The sequence below is a fragment of the Anas acuta genome, chromosome 5 (assembly GCF_963932015.1).
Source record: "Anas acuta chromosome 5, bAnaAcu1.1, whole genome shotgun sequence".
Classification (NCBI taxonomy): domain Eukaryota; kingdom Metazoa; phylum Chordata; class Aves; order Anseriformes; family Anatidae; genus Anas; species Anas acuta.
Window position 1 is genome coordinate 31,899,761 of NC_088983.1, and position 18,032 is coordinate 31,917,792.

General features: G+C 39.9%; 1 protein-coding gene and 1 long non-coding RNA gene across 6 annotated transcripts in view; one reads left to right on the forward strand and one right to left on the reverse strand.

Annotated features, from left to right (window-relative positions):
• The window catches only part of CSTPP1 (centriolar satellite-associated tubulin polyglutamylase complex regulator 1), a 96,153-nt gene extending 89,035 nt beyond the window's left edge, over positions 1-7,118 (reverse strand). For 3 of the 4 annotated variants that reach the window (XR_011097074.1, XM_068683757.1, XM_068683762.1), the window contains exon 1: positions 6,937-7,118. Coding sequence is in view for 3 of the 4 variants with exons in the window: in XM_068683757.1 (XP_068539858.1) it covers positions 6,937-6,982 (46 nt within the window). In the remaining variant the exon portion in view is untranslated. The remainder of the gene's footprint in view (positions 1-6,936) is intronic. The other variant, XM_068683756.1, reaches the window with a different exon arrangement.
• Positions 6,588-10,727, forward strand: LOC137857388 (uncharacterized). Of its 2 annotated transcripts, none has more exons than XR_011097076.1 (2): positions 6,588-6,940; positions 10,504-10,727. It is a non-coding gene; the product is annotated as an uncharacterized lncRNA (long non-coding RNA). The 2 variants fall into 2 exon arrangements; XR_011097075.1 differs by lacking the exon at positions 6,588-6,940 and adding an exon at positions 8,960-9,929.
• The last annotated feature ends 7,305 nt before the right edge of the window (positions 10,728-18,032 follow it).

Consider the following 18,032-nt stretch of genomic DNA (forward strand, 5'->3'; position numbering starts at 1 on the left):
TTTTGCTGCATGGTCTCCGGATCCTGGCAAAGAACCTCTCTCCATATTTCCCAGAAGGTAGGTAGGGGAGTAGGGGAGGGAAGAAATTAGTGAGCAGAGAAGCTGAAAGAAAATAGCACTTGTAATCTACTTTAGAAGCCTCTCTCCTTGGCTCTTTGACTACTGTGCTGTTTTCCAGGTAGCACAGCTCACGGTGCCAAACCAAATTCCAGTTCTGGCTTCCTGTTCTCTGGCTGCCTAGTTTCATGGAACGGTACGAGCGGTGTTTTATAGCCCGACCAACTCGATCCTACACAAAAAAAGGCATAGAATATAACTTAATTTGCAGGCAGGTTCTAGCAGGCCAGGGAGGCAAAGTAAAACGCCAGGAGTCTGGTTATAGCAAAACACGAGTGCCATAATTTATACAAATGGTACTTTCCATAACAAACACGGGAACCATACCGCAACATTACCTATTTATGCAAGCAGAGAGTTAAAAATCCATGGGGTCCTGTGCAAAATAAACATGATGATTCATAGCTTTTAACAACGTTTTAGATTCTTTGAAAATCTGGGGAGATGGAGTATTGGTATAGTCATTGCTCATACTTTTGAAGTTAACTTTGCAATAAGGCAACAAGTCCAAATCAGAATGTAAAGCCCAAATACTCATTCAACAATGCCATTACAGCTTGCTCTCCCTGCTCATTTCCTTCCTGATAGGACTCCTGTATACTGCAGCTTCCATGCACATTACCTTCATCATTTATTGTTTATGGCTTATTCCAACAAAAGCTCTTCTCCCTGCTCATACAAAACCTTCCTAGGTAATGGATCACGCAACCTGTATTTGCTGAGCTCTTCCCCAAACATGCCCACACCCCACCATCACTCCCATGCTCAAGGTTCAAAGTGAATTTTGGAATTAAGGCACTCTGGCTCAAAACCAAGTTCAGGGTTGAATAGTGGCTGTTCAACTCAAGCATGGCCAGACCAGGTCATACAAGTTTCCTCCAGCTTACAAGAAAAAGGCAAACAAGGATTACATCCACAGTCAGTCCACATTCTCTGTGTACTCTGCTACAACAGTTTACATGACCCCAACTAATTCCCTTTAGCTGTAACAGTACCAAATCATGTACTAAAAACAGTCCTTTCCTAAGTCTGTGAGCGACCTCTTTCAGTCTGCTTATGAGAACAAACAGTTCTGGTAATCTGTAGACTTGATTACAAAATATGCTAAGAACAAGCATTGATACTTGAAAAAAATCTTGAAGGAAAAGGAGAAATGAATGCAAATAATACCAATACATGAAACAGAATATGTGTCTTGAAATTCTCAAAGTCAGAAATTCAGGAGCAAGGAAGGAAATACACGTCACCTTTAAGTAATGATATTGCATTTATGTATTTTATTTTTTTTTTAATTACTGGTAGTGCTCAGGAACCGGGAGGATTAAGACCTTACGTGCGCTGTAGCACTGTTCACAAGAGTTGCGTAACACCTACTTCAGCACACACTGGCAAAACGATGGAGTTAACCATGCTGCTTCTGCATATTAGCTACCTACTGTTACAGTTTAGGTGCATTTCCTATCACTACATTAATAATTAGCTTCTATTTCCAGTAAGTTTACTTTTTCTAAGATGGCATATAGAAAAATAATAATACTGAAGATAAATATACCAGCATGCTTAACAGAATGTGTTACTGCATGTCATAAACAAAGGGACTAGGAAACATGGGGTGGCCAGAAGATGCAATAAAAAGAGCAGCAGAAGCTGCAAAGAGAAAAATAAAACTGAAGGAAGACTATGATTAGAATAAATTCACACAGGATAGTGAAACACACATCAGGACAGGCCACCAGGCACATCCTGTTAAAAGAAGCAGCAGAACAGAGCCTTAGAGCAGAGGTAAGTCCAACCAAATGATCAATTTTTTTAAATTATTATTATTTTTTTTCCCCTAGCTGGTTCATTCCTAGCATAGCAGAATATTTTGAAAAATCAGGAGCGAGAATTCCTGGATAATAAGACCAATTTTTATTAATTATTTGCCTCCTCCTCGACTAAAGTGCTGAAAATACACACTCTTCGATGCAATTAACGTTGCAACTCATTTCATTTATCAGAAGTTCAAAAGCAGTATAAGCTTTAACACACTTGAAATATTTTCTGCATTTCTAAATCTCTAAGAGTGTACAAAGTATCAGCTAAGTACACTTTCCGAATTTATTCTAAATTGGTGCTTAACTAAGGAGCCTGCTGTATTACTGACTTTTGGAAAGAGACATCTATGACTACACCAAACCAGTTTCATGCAAGGAACAATAATGATGTGAGAAGGAATTAGCAAGGATACAAATTGCAAGAACAAAATAACAAATTCTGGAAGATTTTCCAGCATTAATGGTCTTTCAGGATGCTATTCTTAATCTCTTCAGATATCCCCAAGGAAAGGATTGAGCAAGAGAAGTATGTAAACAAAACAATCAACCTAAAAGCTAAATCACTGTACAGCTGTGGTTCCTTCCAGCTTGGCAGTAAAATTTCCTATTAACCCTAAAAAAAATGGGGTTAAAGGACAGAACGTGTGGCAAAGTGCAAAGAGACCTGGTCACACCAGAAATAAACACTAGGATGGGAGACACCACCATTCAGGAAAGCACGCTAAAAGGCAACAGGACACATTGTATTTTGTATGTTTACAGTTTCAAAACTGCTTTCAACAACAACAACAAAAAGAAATGTTTCAGTTTATAGGTTAATCCTGACCATAACTGAAAATTTGTCTCAAACAATTAATCAGCATATTAATTGCAAACCATGACATTACCCTCCTTCAGTTTGCACACACATCCTCAGACCACACACAGACCGACTTCACTGCTCAAGTCCCTCCAGCAACCACCTCCTGCAAGACACAGTACAGCTGCTGGGAATCACCACCTCTTCATTGCAAAACTATTGAGCTATTTAAAAAAATACAAAATAATAAAAAAAAATCTGAGTTTATGCAGTACATTATTAACACTGTGGAAGTAATCATCATTCCAGCTTGTTCATAGGACACTAAATAACCCAGTGGCTCCCTACCTCTTCATACTCACATGCTCTCCAGTTCTGGAAATCTCCCTAGCTCAGTCTCAGATCTCCCTTATGCCCTTCAAGCTAGGGTGGAAGTCCTGAAGTGCAGCAGCAGGCTTGGGGATGAAACTGCAATCTTGGAGAAAGTCCTAGATTTTGGAGAAACTGCTAGTATCTTAGAAGATTCTAATGTATCATTTTTACATTCAAACTTGAATGTATCAGTGAGGAGGTCATTCATACTCCACATTATAGATCTCCTATCCATACAACAGAGCAAGAAAGAAAAAGAAGGGGGGAAAAAAAAGCATTGCATTGTTTTCTCTTTTTAGACCACAAGCTTTTTCAGCCAGAGTGCTTTGCACAAGCTTGTCAGATACCTCGATGAAGAGGACATTCAGCATGGGCTGAGATGTCTGGATACCAATATAATCTGTATGCTGAATATGCTGGTGAAGAAATTGTGCTCAGGAAAATTGAGTTTGGAAGTCCAAGACTGTTCAGAAAAAGAGTAAACCCTGGTTGTGTGCAAAGTATCTGCACAACTGAAGTTCTCTGCTGGAAGCTGCCCTTGGTTTTGTAAAAGCACCAATGCCATGAATGTTCTTTCAACTCATTAAGCTCAAGCCCTCTTAAGAGAGAGATGAGGAAACAGGACCTTGTTTCTGGCACTCGGTAGCCCCATGCTTTACCAAGAAGGCATTTCCCTAACAGAATATTTATGTTCTTACATGTCTTATGTTGGCAGAGGAAGAAAAGAAACAACATCCTGGAGCTGGCAAGTGAAAAGCGGGAGAATCCAGGGGAAAATAAAAGTTCAGAAATTTGCAATAATCTTCAGCACTTTCTTTATAACAGAGGAGGAGGGGAAACATACAATTTGAAGCTTCAGAAGACAGCTGCATGAGTAGAACAATACACTAAGTGCTCCACTGCCTGCTATAAATAACCAAGCAATCACCAGTTATTAAACCATAATGAGGAAGGCATGGAAAAGTGTCTCAAATAGGCCTCATTTTGCCTACTGTAGTTCTAGTCTCATCCATCAAATGTAAAACACATTTTCATCACTATCCCCAAACACTAAATGTTGTTTACTCAGTGAAAACGCTGTTTAAAATATCCTGCTTGTTACAACTTCTTCGCTGTAGCCTTTGTGCCAACTTTGCAGACCTCATTTCCTTTCCTATTCTGTCAATTCTAGTCACCTCTGTTCTTTACCTGCTGTCTTGCGGTCACTATGGCCTGAGTTTTGTATTTTCCAGGAGCTCTGCTGTACCAAAGCTTTGCATTTATTTTTCATTTTAAGAGAATGCTTGATTCACTTCTCCATGTTTATTTCTATTTTAACTCACAACTGCTTTTTTCCCCTTAGAATATGTCCAACTGTGTAGTACTCTTAGCATCCAAATCGGACACAAAATATTTTTTTTTCCATATTTAAGGTAAAAGTGAACACAGCAAGTAACACAAGGTTATTTTGGCCACTCATTTTTATTTTTTTGCCTATTTTCAGTTCTGAGAAGGGAGGGAAAAGAGGTTAGGTGTAGCTCACCCATTCCAGGCCAGGAAAGACAGAGTGCCATCTGATCTGGGAGACTCAAAGAATACCTCATGTGGCAGCCTGGGGCAACACAATTTCAGAATGAAATTACAGAATGTGAAACTTGTTTATCACAGTTGCTTACAACCCCACATCAGACAACAATATTAACAAGACTTTGAGGAACACAATAGGATGAATCCAACCAACGGTGATTTCAGAATGCCAAATAATGCAGAAAACTAAAAAGCATCTTATAAAAACAGTTTTTATCAATTCCCCACTGTGAAGACAAAATTCATTCTGTTTTGTGTGTGAGCGGCTTGGTAAGTTACAAAGTCTTGTGAAGACAAAACAATTATTCTTGACGACATTTACGGCCAATGAAAACACCCCTGCATAGCAGACGCTTTCTCTCTAATAGAGGACAGATTGTAACTTAAACAGAAGGATGCGCTATGTGAGCAACAGAACAAGCTCTTATACAAGCTATTGCTCAACCTGCATGCTCCTGTGTGTCTTCACCTAACCCAAATGTCACAGAAATTTAGGTTTTACAAAATGAAAAGGGAAGGGTAGATCAGCAAGTAGAACAGAGATAAAAGGAGGCTCACTTTAAGTAGGCTAATAATGCTGCTTGTACCACGCAATGTTACACACCTCTCAGAAGTCTCACTTCTCAGCTTCAGGTGTAAAACAGAAAGCTGGTTATTTCTCCTCACTCTCTAAGACTTTTTTAGTCTGCCTCCTAGATTGTTTTGACTGATTCAGTCCTTACTGACAAGTTTCACACGAGTAAGAGTTAAGCACCGATTTCATTAAAAACAATTAAACGAACCTAAAACCAAGTTGGCTCATTAAAAAGAAAGAAATTTTGCAAGTTTCAGCCTAGAGCAACTCTGTGGAAAAGTTATGAGCACCTCTATTAATGCGTAGGTTGAAAATGCTGACGTGGTGTGATAGAGCAGTACACAACTGAAGGGTGTATTTACACGGCACGCCGTGATATTGTTCTCAAATACCTGAACTAGCGCCAACATTGAAATCAGTAGTAAGAACTTCACCAAAATGGATCTCCTGAGAATCATCCTGACCTGAGAACTAAACCTCTGATTTCGGCCTTGAGTTTCCTTAATGCAGAACAGCACCGTGGTCACGTAGGGGGATGCACAAAGCATCCCAGTAATGGCCTAGTAGCAAAAGCATGAGATTCTATTCTGAGAGGACCTACATCACTCCTCTGCTTAACCACTTCAGCTCTCTTTCTTGCCATGATGCACTCTGAAAGACGGGTCAGATTCCTACTCGTTGACACCAGTGCTAGGCTAAAGAAACCGAGTTCTTGTAGCCTCCCCCCTGTAGGACTGGATTTCCATTTACTGGAAGCTAGTGATGTTTTCTAGCCTTGTCCCATTCTGAGTGACCAGAGATGGCAAAATCATGGTGGAATACGTACCACAAACCAATAGATGACATTTCTTACCTTTTCTTGTATAAGAAAGCTCCAGTAAGTTATGTGTATCTTAACAGTTGTTACCACACAACATCTCAGGCCTAGAAAGTGATGGCTGAAGAATTTCACTTTTAAAATATTGATTTGTTTGTGTTCCAAATGCTTACCACTTGCAATTCATCTCCTCTTTAGCAATTAAATGAAGTCATATTGACTTTTTTTCCCACCATAATTATTTTTCTTGATGTACTAACAGCTAATCCCTTTGCTCCTTAGTTTACCGGAACATCGAGTAGTAGCAACACAAACTGCTAGAGCTTCAAAGTTTGCAGTCAGTAAGGGAGCAGCTGCTTTATGAGTGAAAAGATTCCCATTTTACAGGGCACAGATCAGTAGGAAACACCACCTTTATTCCAGAAGAGAGGCTAACGCCCAAACCACCTCAGGCCCTAGCCTGAACCACCTCACAACCTAAGAGCAGCACCCGATCTGACATTGCAAAACAAGCCTAAACCAGGGTTGCTTTCACAGAGGGTAAACAGAGGACTTCCAGAAGCCCTCACAGAGGACTTTGGATGCGCTACAGGGGGGCAGGGGCAGCAGCACCTTGCTCCGTGCCACCCCCACAGCCCAAGGATGCGGGCAGGCGGTGGCAGCCCACCCTCCTCAGCCCAGCCCAGCCTGCAGGGAGATGGCACCCACTGGTCTAAGAGGGGCACCCTGAGGGGTACAAGAGCCCCGTTCCCCACCCGCAAGCCCCAAGCAGCCGAGATGGCGGACACGGAGCCCGCTCCTCTCGCCTCAGGGGCTCGCCCCGGGCGGGGAGGGCAGGCACCGGGCAGCCCCTCCGCTCCACCCCGCTCCTCACCCAGGTACTCGGGCCCCGGCAGCGAGAGCCGCTCGGGGCTCAGCATCCTCTCGCCGCCGCTCCCTGACGGTTTCCGCCCGTTTCCAAGGCTCCCGACGCTCAGGGCCCGGCGCTGCTCCTCCGCCGGCCCCGGCTGGGAACGAGCCCCGCCGCCGCCACCGTTCCGGGCCCCGCAGCGCTCGGCCGGGGGCTCCTCGCCCCACCGCCTGCAGCGGGGCCACGGCGGTCACCCTGCACCCGCCCGGCGCTCGGCACCGGCCTGGGGCTGAGGGAGAGGCTGGGAGGGCGTGAGCCGCCTCAGGGGAAGGGGCTGTGGAGGGCGAAGTGACGGCACAGCTTGCCCTAAGGGGCTGGGGTTGACATGGCGGCCCGGCCCTGGGGTTGACATGGCGGCCCGGCCCTGAGGAGGGGGCCGAGGGTGACGGCCTGGGCTGAGGGCGCCTGGGGACTCCTCGGAGGGAGAAGGGCCGAAGAGCCAAAATGGCAGAAGGAGTGAAGGCATATGAAGTCATTCTGGTTCGATTTGGAAACCAGAAGGTGCCTAAGACTGCTGGAGGTTCTGGGCTATAGCTGTGGGGGGAAAGATCCAAAGTTGAAGGTCAGTGGAAATAAGTCACTGAAAGGCGTTATGTAGCAACCTTGTTCCAGAGAGCCAGGCCTGAGCAGGGTGACCATGGAGGCCCCTTACGGTTACATCGGTCTGTCAGTACTGCTGCTTGGCTCCCAGGCTGGTTTTTGGCAGCTCTGGTTCTCCAGAGAGGAGGGAACGGGGAGCATCGGGCATTACCCATTGCTCACAGGAGAGCAGAAAGTAACAGAAAAGCTCTGAGCAGCTCTGCTGGGTGCCTTTTCTCCAGAAGCTGATAGGGCTGAAATTTCCCAATGCCTTTGCAGTTTTTTTTCTTGCATCAGCATTAGAAAAAGCCCAGCCCAGGATGTAATCCCAGGAGTTCCAAAAGAAGAACTGGGAAGTGTTATGTTTTTAATGACAAATGCAAAAGAACAGAAATTAAATAAACCATTTACATGTGCATGCAAGCCTTTACTCCACAAAAACAAAAAGCTGTGTCGCTGTTGGAAACTCAGCTTTAACTTCTACTCAAAGTACAGTCAAGAGAGCAAATAGGATGTTATAGATAACCTACTCAAATTCCACATAACCCCACACCCCCAAATTGCCTGGACCTTTCTGCTGTATTTGTCTTGTTCAGTCTTTAAAAGGTCTTAGATATAAATATTTGAAAGCTAAGTAGTGAGAATAATGTAAGAAACAGACTGAGACACCCCAGTATGAAGAGTGATTGGATAAAAGATAAAACTGTCTTAAAGAGGATCGTTAAACATATCAAATGACAATATTATCGAAAATTATTTGTGCTACAATGAAGTTCATTTTAAAAATCATGTGTCCACTTTTGCAGTTTACATGTTTAGTTCTGTGTATTTAAAGGCTATAAATTTAAAGAAGAGAGATTTTGATACCAGATAAAATCAGAATGTATCTTGCATTGATGCAAGATATTTTTGGAGCCAAGAATTCAGCAGAATTTAGAAAGGAAGTAGACGTTTTTACACAGAATGAGAAAATACAGGATTATGTTATTACATATAAAAGCATTCAGGGGGAAAAAAAGAGCACAGTGACTGGAGGAACATGAACTTCGTGGTGAAGGCAATTATCTGACTAATGGGGTTTTGGAAAAGATTTTTCCTAACATGAGGTCTATTCCATAACTGCTCACTTTAGGGTTTCAGGCACTTTGCAGTGAGGTGTCTGCTTCTAGGCCACTGTTGGAGAGGAGGGGGTCATTTGGTAGACCCCCTGTGATCGTTACGTTTAAGAACACAGTTCTTGTGCTTCTAAAACTGGTGTCAATATCTGTTTTCACAAGCAGTCCTTTACAATCATCCAGGCAGTTTTACTGGTATTTAAAACCCAAATCTAGAAGACTTTCCTCTCCTATATTCCCAGTCAGCTGTGCTGGTTGGAGCCTTCCACAGGTTCATTAATTCTTTTCTGTTGTTTAACCCATTTCTGTAAAACACAATTTCTCCTTGATCAATTTCTGGAGCGCTCATTTAAAAGATGCTTTTAACGTCCATTTTTAACAACTACATTATAATATTTCTATTTTGCATTTTCCCTGGGATTTTTTTTTTTTTCTTGTTACGGTTTGGTCTCTATGGATTGGACTATGTTATTTCCCTTAAGCTAGCTCAGGGAATCCTTTTGGACACTGAGCCCATTTGTGGTTGTAATAATGATAAGTTTCAGCAGTAGTGGCGCCTGACTGTTAATGACTCAAAGAAAAATATATAAAAACAAGACGTCATTTCTGGAGCCATTTATAAACTTCCCTGTTTACTATAATTTCTTTCCGGGCTTGCCAGAGCCAGGATTAGGTGATATAACCAATCAGCTGCAGCACTCACCTGTTCTCTCAAGCTTGTGACCTGAAAAGGGAGAAATGCTGCCAGCCTGGCCATGGGTATTGCTTTCCCATATTCATCCTTGAACCCAAGACTATTGTGTTTGAATAAAAAGCTCTTTTAAATTGAGAAGGCTTTTCTGGATCAGTGGGAAACATCTGCAAGTTTAATAGCTGCTCCAGGAAGAACAGCCCTCTAACAGGAGGTTAATGTTCCTTTGGACCCAGCTGGAAGAATGACAATGAAAACCAGTAGTTTTCTCTGTCAGCAGCTCCTCAGTGGATAATCAGAGGTACAGGTCTTGCTTTAGGACAAACATAGGGAGTAGACTCTCAGGGTTACCATCCGCCCTGGCAAACATGGTGATGCTTGCATCTTTTAACTAAACGTGCTGAGTTCATCTACCAGCGTTTGGGAATCCAAATCAGTCTTTCAAGATCAGTTGGACTACACTGATATATTTTGTGAACACCGTCTCTCAGAGTTAAAGTGACCTTGATTTGATTTAGCTTAATTCACTTCAAAGTCTGGTTTTGGAAGGCCTTCAGAAGTCATACCTTTAGGTAAATAGGGGTAATTTGCTTTTATAAGAGACCATGTGTTCACAAGTTTGAAAATAGTCAGTGGCATAATTTAAATTATATCATGAAAGAAAATATCTCTATTACGTTATGATGCATGGACTGGAAAACTCCTTCCTGTGTCAGTTTTACAAGAGTTTCTCATTGATTTAGCTTAAATCAGATTTGTCTTCTCTGTTCCCACATACTTTGCACCCACTGTGTTAATTGTGTTGTTTAATCTTTGCTGTTTTTATGGTCACTGTTCTAAATGATACTATCAAAGTTCTTCTGATTTTTTTTTTTAATTAGTCAGAGTTCTGTGAGACAGCTCCTAATTCAGAGAGATTATTGTATAGAATAATAAACAGGACTAGATATCAAGCAACAAATTCCAGAGGAAATGCCTTGTTTTAAACAGACTGAGTCATTTTGTCTGGCTTCTATTAATTGTTCTTGGAATGAAATATTTTATTTGCTTAGAATTTTAACAATTGTTGCTAAAGTATTTACAGTAATGCATAGTGGTATTGGAGGCAAAAATGTAACTTTTTTTTTTTTTTTTTTTTTTCTTCAGGAAGCAGTTGGAAACTGTTGCTTTAAAGGTTATAACTACAACATACAAAGAACTAGGTTGTGGGGAGTCTTCAGTCCTTCTTCAGTCCTGTTCCAGGTTCAACTTCTATTCATGTAAGCAAGTTTCACAAGAAACACCAGGAAACTGTCTGTAGACTTTCTTGTTTATCTTCTGAGTGTCCAAAGCATTGTCCTATTTTAGAAGAGTTAGCTAAGAGCCTATACTGTGCAGGACTTCGGGGGATTTGGTGGTGCTTTGTATTTTTTGAGGTCTCCCCTATATTCGCCAACTGAGCTTTACCTAGTACGTGAGAAATAAGAAAATTGCTGGTGGGATAACAAAACACATTTATCTGAAGACACCTGAAAAACAAATCACAGTGAGAGGAGAAAACACTGAGTGAAAACAGCTGTCAATTTTTATTGATGATCTATTGTTTTAGGCACCATAGCAGAGAGAAGTTTTGAAGGGTGATCTGAAGGAATGGGGAATAAGATCTTCACATACTATTGTTTATGTAAATTATTGGAAATCTTGTAAATGAGATTAGGATTCTATTATGCAAGACATTTGAAAAATAATTGGTGCTGCAGCTGGATGATTCATTTGTGAGTCAGTTGCAAACTCATAAAAAAAACTCCCAATTAATTTCTGATTTAATAATTATATGTATGAATTATGATCAAACTCTCTAAACACATGCACTAAAAATAAGATTATCTTAAATAAAAAGGTCAGCCAAAACCACAATGAAATTATGTGATGAAATCTGTATTTTCATATTGTTGATTCCTCAGGAGACATTTACAGAGAAAGATCCAGTACTCCCAGTGCTTATCCTGCTCTGAGCCTTCTCATGCTGAATGAACTGTTTATCTAGTTTACAGTCAGCACAGAGGTTTAGCACAACAATTAATGCTGTCACTTTTCCCTAATAAGATAGTATTAATACTAATTTACCTCTGCATGTAAAACCTAGGCAACCAGATGGGTTTTAGATTGTTTTTAAGGCCAACAGATGTTAGAGAAATAAAATTCAGTTTCTCACTCCTTACATCTGCCACAAAATGAAGTCTAGAAACAACATTGTGTTTTGCAGCTAGTGATAGGATATGATGACAGCAGCAGCTCTCTTAAACTGCCAGGATTTGTACCATTAAAAGGGCTTAAGTTCGATATATGTAATCATACCTGGAATTCTTAAGTCGAGGATATACTTAACTGGTAAGATGTCATAAACACGCAGGAGACTACGCTGTGAACATGATTTATTTCTTCTTTACTAGTAGTTTACCTGCTAATCCTTAGTCTGGATCACTGACACTTTGTCTTGTTCCTTGAACTGGTGGACAGAAAGAAAGTAAGTAGAGATCTGATGTAATTTTGAGGTCTCTCTGTGCTGATAAACTTTATGTTCACCTGAGGATTTAGGTTTAATCAAGTTGTGAGATGCTTATATTTTAAATGTAAGTTCTTAGAGAAAAAAAATGTGAAACATTCTTCTACTTGTTGGTCATGAGAGTAGTTTTATATTCTGGATGATTTGCTTATGAGAAGAGGGAATATTATTATGACAGGTTCTGTGACTTATGGAGGCTGCATCTTCATTTTACAATCAAGGGTAGCTCTAGGTGGTATGGTAGATTCCTGTCATGTATTATATGTGTTGTCCAAATTTTAGTTGTTTTTGAGCTTGACGTTAGTAAGCAAATTTGTCTTTTTTTTTGTAACAGCAAACTGTTGAAAGACTCTCCTTCAGTTTTTGTTCCCATTATCTCTTCAGGAAGGAAAGGACAACATCTTTAAAAATACTTATGTACCAAGTGACTGACCCTTCTCTGCTGGAATGCCGCCCCACTAATGATGCAGAGAAGAAAAACAGCCATTTCTGGCAGAGTTTTCAGGATCTCTCATGCCAAACACACACACACCAAAAAAAAAAAAAAAAAAGTCTAAAATGCCTGGTAAAAATAAATATCAGTAAGAAATCCTGGCATGGAAAACATTTCTGACAGCCAAGGCTTAGCTCATCCTGGGGGGTAACTCAAGAAGGCCTGCAATTTTCATTCTTTTTTTCTGCTCGTTGAATGCTCCTTGCAAACTTAAGCATCTAGAGCGTATCGTCTATTGGGCCAGGTGTCTGTGTGATAAAATAAGTAAATGAAGTTCTGTGTGTGTGTTTATACACACACAAGAGAAGGGACAGGTCTGTGTGGAAATGAGCTGTTGCTTCTTAGGCTGAAGTGAAGCAGTTACTCTGACAGCTGGACTGGCCAGCTCTTATGGGAAAGGGACATAAATTCCTATCTGCAGTACAGAGACTTAGCACATTCAAAATAGTCTGGAAGTAAGTAAGACAGAAGGCTTACAACATCTACAGGGAAGATCAAATAATGGAAACAAGGAAAAAATAGCCGAGGAAGTGAAAATCATAGATTCATTAAAGTTGTGAAACTCTTGCAAAAGAATCCTTAGCTCTACTTTTTAGGTACGTAAAAGAGAGCCTGAGTATTTATTAGGGCTATTGCGAGGGAGCACTGCAGAACATTGCAGCTATGCAAGAGCTGAAGTCAGTGTTCTTTTTAGTGAGAGCACACACTGATATGCCAGTCATTCACGCAGTAATCTAAGACAACAAAGTGAAGAATGTTCTTTCCTTTCTGCTACATAATACTTGAGGTGTTTTCAGGAGTAACAGCTTTGTGGAGTCACCAAAAGAGAAGATAGAGACCAGAAGATTATATAGTGGTTGGAGAGTTTAGGAAGATATATTGAGAAGCAATAGATGGGAGATAGAAAAGGTGGCATGCAAATCACTTACTGAGGGAGAAGATAAACCAAAGGAGACTGAACCAGCAAATTAAGATACTAAGTTTTATCTGAGGAATGTATTTAAATTTTGCTTTTGATTTTCTGACTTTATTGTGCTTGTTTCTAAAACAGAAAAATAGATTGACCATTCTCCATTTGAAATTCATAATAACACATAAGATAGTCAGAAACTTTCTTTAAGTCTCCAATTCTTTATACATTAAACTTTACGCAGCGAAAGCAGAGTTACTCCTCGAACACTCCTGAAGTTTAGGTATGCGTCAGAGTTTCCCTCAAGCTCTGTGACTGGAGTACATTTCTGGTATTTACTAATCATATTCAGTGTAGTCTAAGTCATGTGAAAGAGAAACCTGCACTCTCTGTGACAAAATTTTCACTGTGCATCAAAAGCATACTTCTGTGCTTGCTTAAGTCCTTAAGTTTCTATCAACATTTGCTGACCTGAATTAAAGCCTAAATTGCAATACACAAACCCCCATTACCTAGAATTCTCAGAATATTAGGGTGAATAGTATTAAAAGTGTAATACTTAAGTGTCCTAAAATCCTAAAATCGCAATGACATAGATGTGAGTATACATGGCTGGGAGGGAGATTGGACATGTGTGTATACGTGTGGGCAGCTGATCTCAGAGGTGGAGGGTGTGTACATCTCTGGGATCTTGCTCCCACCTGTGCCTTTATTCAGGTCTCACTTGGTGCTGGTAAGAAGCAATTAATTTGTTCCCTCATTCACATTTATCAAGAGCTAATATGAAAGAGGGAGAGGTGTTAAGAGGCGTCTCTGATTCAGCCACCTGATAGGAGAGCAGATGGTTGACATGTAGAATCTCTTATCAGAAAGGCTCAAGGGTTATATCTTGTGCATGCTGGCAGTACTTGCCTAACTCATCATGCCAGTAAAGTATTAGAACTGAATCATCTTCAAGAAAGAAAACACTCTTTATCTGTCTGTCTACATTTTTACATGTCACTCATCTCCATAGTGGCTGGGTTTCTGCAAACAAGAAAGGTTTGTGAGCTGAAGGAAAGATCTGTTTGTGTCTTTCACATCTATTCCCATGGCTCCTTGTTTCTCTTGCGGGCCCAATTCAGGTACTCTGCTTTTTTTGAGGAAGGAAAGCTCAGCCCATCAAAGCTATTCCTTGTACTGAGATGTAAGGTCACCTTTCTTTCTGATTGTGTGACTGAGTTCCAGAGTTCCACCACAAACTTTTTGTTTGAACTCGGAACCTATTGATTACAAACCACATTAAGAGCCTGAAATCAAAGAAAAGTCCTTGTCCTCAGTTCTTTGGAAAATGCTTCTCTATGCGTTCAAGAATTACTTTAGGAGCCACAACTTGTTGCTTATCCATTTGAATATGTTTGGAGAATAAAGGTGGTTAGGTTTTTGCCTTCAAATTGAATTCTTCTACTGCTAGCTTTTAAAAGAACATTTTTCTTTTATGCTCTTCCTTTCTCTCTCTCTCTCTCTTTTTTTTTTTTTTCTTTTCTTTTTTTTTTTTTTCTGTGCCAGAGTCAAGGTATTAAACTGTGCTCTTCCTAAGGCTAGGCCACAGGCTACCTTTGCAATGCAGACATTGTGCAAGGCCTGGGTAATTGCCATTTCACTGCAGGGAGGAGTCCAATCAGGAATAGAAGAGGGTGTATTTGCATTATTTTTACATAGAGGATGTAAAGGAACTGGCAAAAGAAAGAGCAGAACCAGCTTGCAGGACACCCAGGAAGAGCTACTGTCTCAAACAAAACATGAAGGAAGGTTTGGTTTGCTTTTTTTCCTCCTGATTTGAGAGTCAATTTATTTACTTGGGGCTTTTTGCACCTCTCCATCAAGTGTCAGTAGATAAATAAATAAATAAAAGAGCTGTCAGATGAATCTGCACTTGGGTCATTAAATTACGTAGTGACTTTTGCAGGATTCTTCGTGTCTCAGCTTCTGAGTGCAGCCATTTAATGTAATGTTTAGTTTTGCTGTTCTGCACCATAAAGTAGAATTAATAGTTGTCTGTTAGATGGTCACAAATTTCCCTCAAATAAATTGGAATTTGACTGTTTAGAAGGTAGTAAATAGACAAAAGGCTGAGAACGTGAAGTAGTGCATGAGCTCTGACTTGATAACCTGAATTTTGTTTTGTCGCAAATGAAAACTACTGTGGTAAAGCCGCAGAAGACAACATATGGATTACTGTTGTCTTCACAGTAAGTGGCTTCAGCTTGAGAAACAGCATAAAGGACAGTACTGACAGGACTGGAATGTTTATGACATCTAAAAGGACATCTGGGTTCAAAGTAGTGGTGCTACTGCTAGAAAAATTCAGGAAAGGCAACAAGGGAAAAAGCGATAGCATAGCATAAAATATAAATCAATGCTAACATTTCATTTAATGTATTTAACACAGAGACCATCATTTACAAACTAGGTCACCAGCTGTGAAAGCTGCAGGCCCCTCAGCTCTTTGGAAAATCAAACTTTCTTTTTATGTACAACAGTGAATTCTGAGGCCCAACTGCATATCTGCATCTTCCTCCATATGGGTAAAATCTTCATTTTTATCTTACCGGGCATTCCAAGCTACAGCCTCTTTGGTTCACTAGTGACACCAAAGAGGGAACTGGTATGGGTAATGTAGCAGTAGAATAATGATAGAAATTAAACGGGCCATTGAAAAAATCCCACAGTCTGATGGCACTGTCATTTTATCTTGAATGTGGAGCTCAGTAGGGAGCAACTTGTTATTTTCCTGGATTTTCTATTTAGTTAAGGAAGCCCATTAGTACAGCAGAATTTGAACGACCAAAATGTAGACTTTGTATTGATCTTTCCAGTTAAATTTTTTTTGAGTTATATCCATTGTGAAACTGGAGGTTTGGAAGAGATCCCAAAAGACCACCTAGCTCAACCTGTACCACATCCAGATTAATTATATCAAGGCCAGCACTAGCAAGTTTATCCAATTTTGTTCTTAAAAAAAATCCAATGGAATTGATTCCACAGTGCCTCTAGACAGTCTGCTGCAGTGTTTAAAAAAATGCTTAGCTGGAATGCTGATTAGCAAAATCTTTTAAGTATTTCTTGTCAGAAATCAAGTTGACTCTTTCATGCCTTTCTACTGAAGCCATAGAGAATAGCTGATCACCATCTCTATAGCGAGCTTTTATGTATCAGAAAGCTGCATCTACTTGGAGCTTATTTTCTTGACTAAGCTAATCTAAATTCCTTCAGTTTTTTCTCGTAGGGTTTGTTTTATAAACTTCTTGTTCTTGTTGTTATTTTCTTGTTTTTCTTCAGCTGTGTTTGTATTTCTAAGGTGTTCAGCTAAAATGAGATGCAGCGTGCTACTTGGGGCTTCAGTACCATGTGAAGCTTAGAAATGAAACAAATTGTCTTCCTTGTGACACACCTTTTAATGCATTCCAGAATAAAATGAATTTTTTGGCAGTGGCACTGCACCGCTGATTTATACTGTTTGTTATACGTGTAACCCTAAGATGTGTTTTTGCTGTATTTCTGACTTGTCAGGAATTCACAATGTTTACTGATGTCTGTTTCTGAAGAATAATATTTTACATTTCTCGTTACTGTTTTTTTCCTTGTTGATTTTTGGGCAATCTGTCCAATTTGTCAATAGTATTTGGGGTATCTGATTTCATCCTTCCTAGTGTTTGCGTCCCCTGCTGTTGTTTTGAGATTATCAGGGTTTCTTTAATACAGATATTCAATCCTAAATATTGTGTTACCTAAGCTGTCTCTGAACATACAAAGCAAAACAGGGATTAGGACAGACTCTGAGAGGTACCAACTGACATGCCTTTGCATTTTGATAAATAACCACTGATGACCACTGTGGTTTTCTTCGATCAGATGCCTACACACTTTCTACTAGTTGTATTTAAAGTATGATTCTGTGAAAACATCCCGTGAGACAGTGTTAAAAGTCATACCAGATTTATTGTGTCTTCTGTTTACCCAGTAAGCTTAACATTACTTAAAAAAGGGAGGCTAGCATTTTGCCCCTATTAAATTAACTCATACAATCCTAAATATTTAGGACATGATTGCTCCAAACCTTTGTGAACATACAAATTAAACTATCTGGTCTGTCATAATCTTCTAGGAAACTTGAAGTGTGGAGCAGCATCTTCCAAGCAAGGGCCATTTGTGTGCTTTAGAAGTATTTTGACAGGTAAGAATAAAACTGCCCATCTCTCTCTCTCTCTCAATCTCTCTCTCTCTCTTTTTTATTTTTATTTTTATTTTTATTTTTATTTTTATTTTTATTTTTAGGATCTTTATGGTTTAAAAATAGCTAACGTGCATTTTCTCTCGTAATCCTACCTGGTTCTAGATCCTTTCCTTTTTCCTTTTCCAATGTCCTTGGTTTTCTGAACGCAGTTGGTACAAATGATGCTAAATTTTAATATTATTTCATTGTAGTTATTTTCTCTCATTGGGTTGGTTTATTTCTGTAATGCATCTATTATTTGGGGAAAAATTGTGTCATGAAATGGTCATTATGATGATAATTTCCCTGTTCCCTTTATAATGCCTGCTTTATTTGATTAAGCATATTGTCATATCAATTAATAATTAATTATATTTTAATTACTCCTGTCCCATTTTCATTACAATACTTGTGCTATATGTCACTTATCAATGATCTATAAATTATTACTTAATGCTCTTCCCTCACAGCT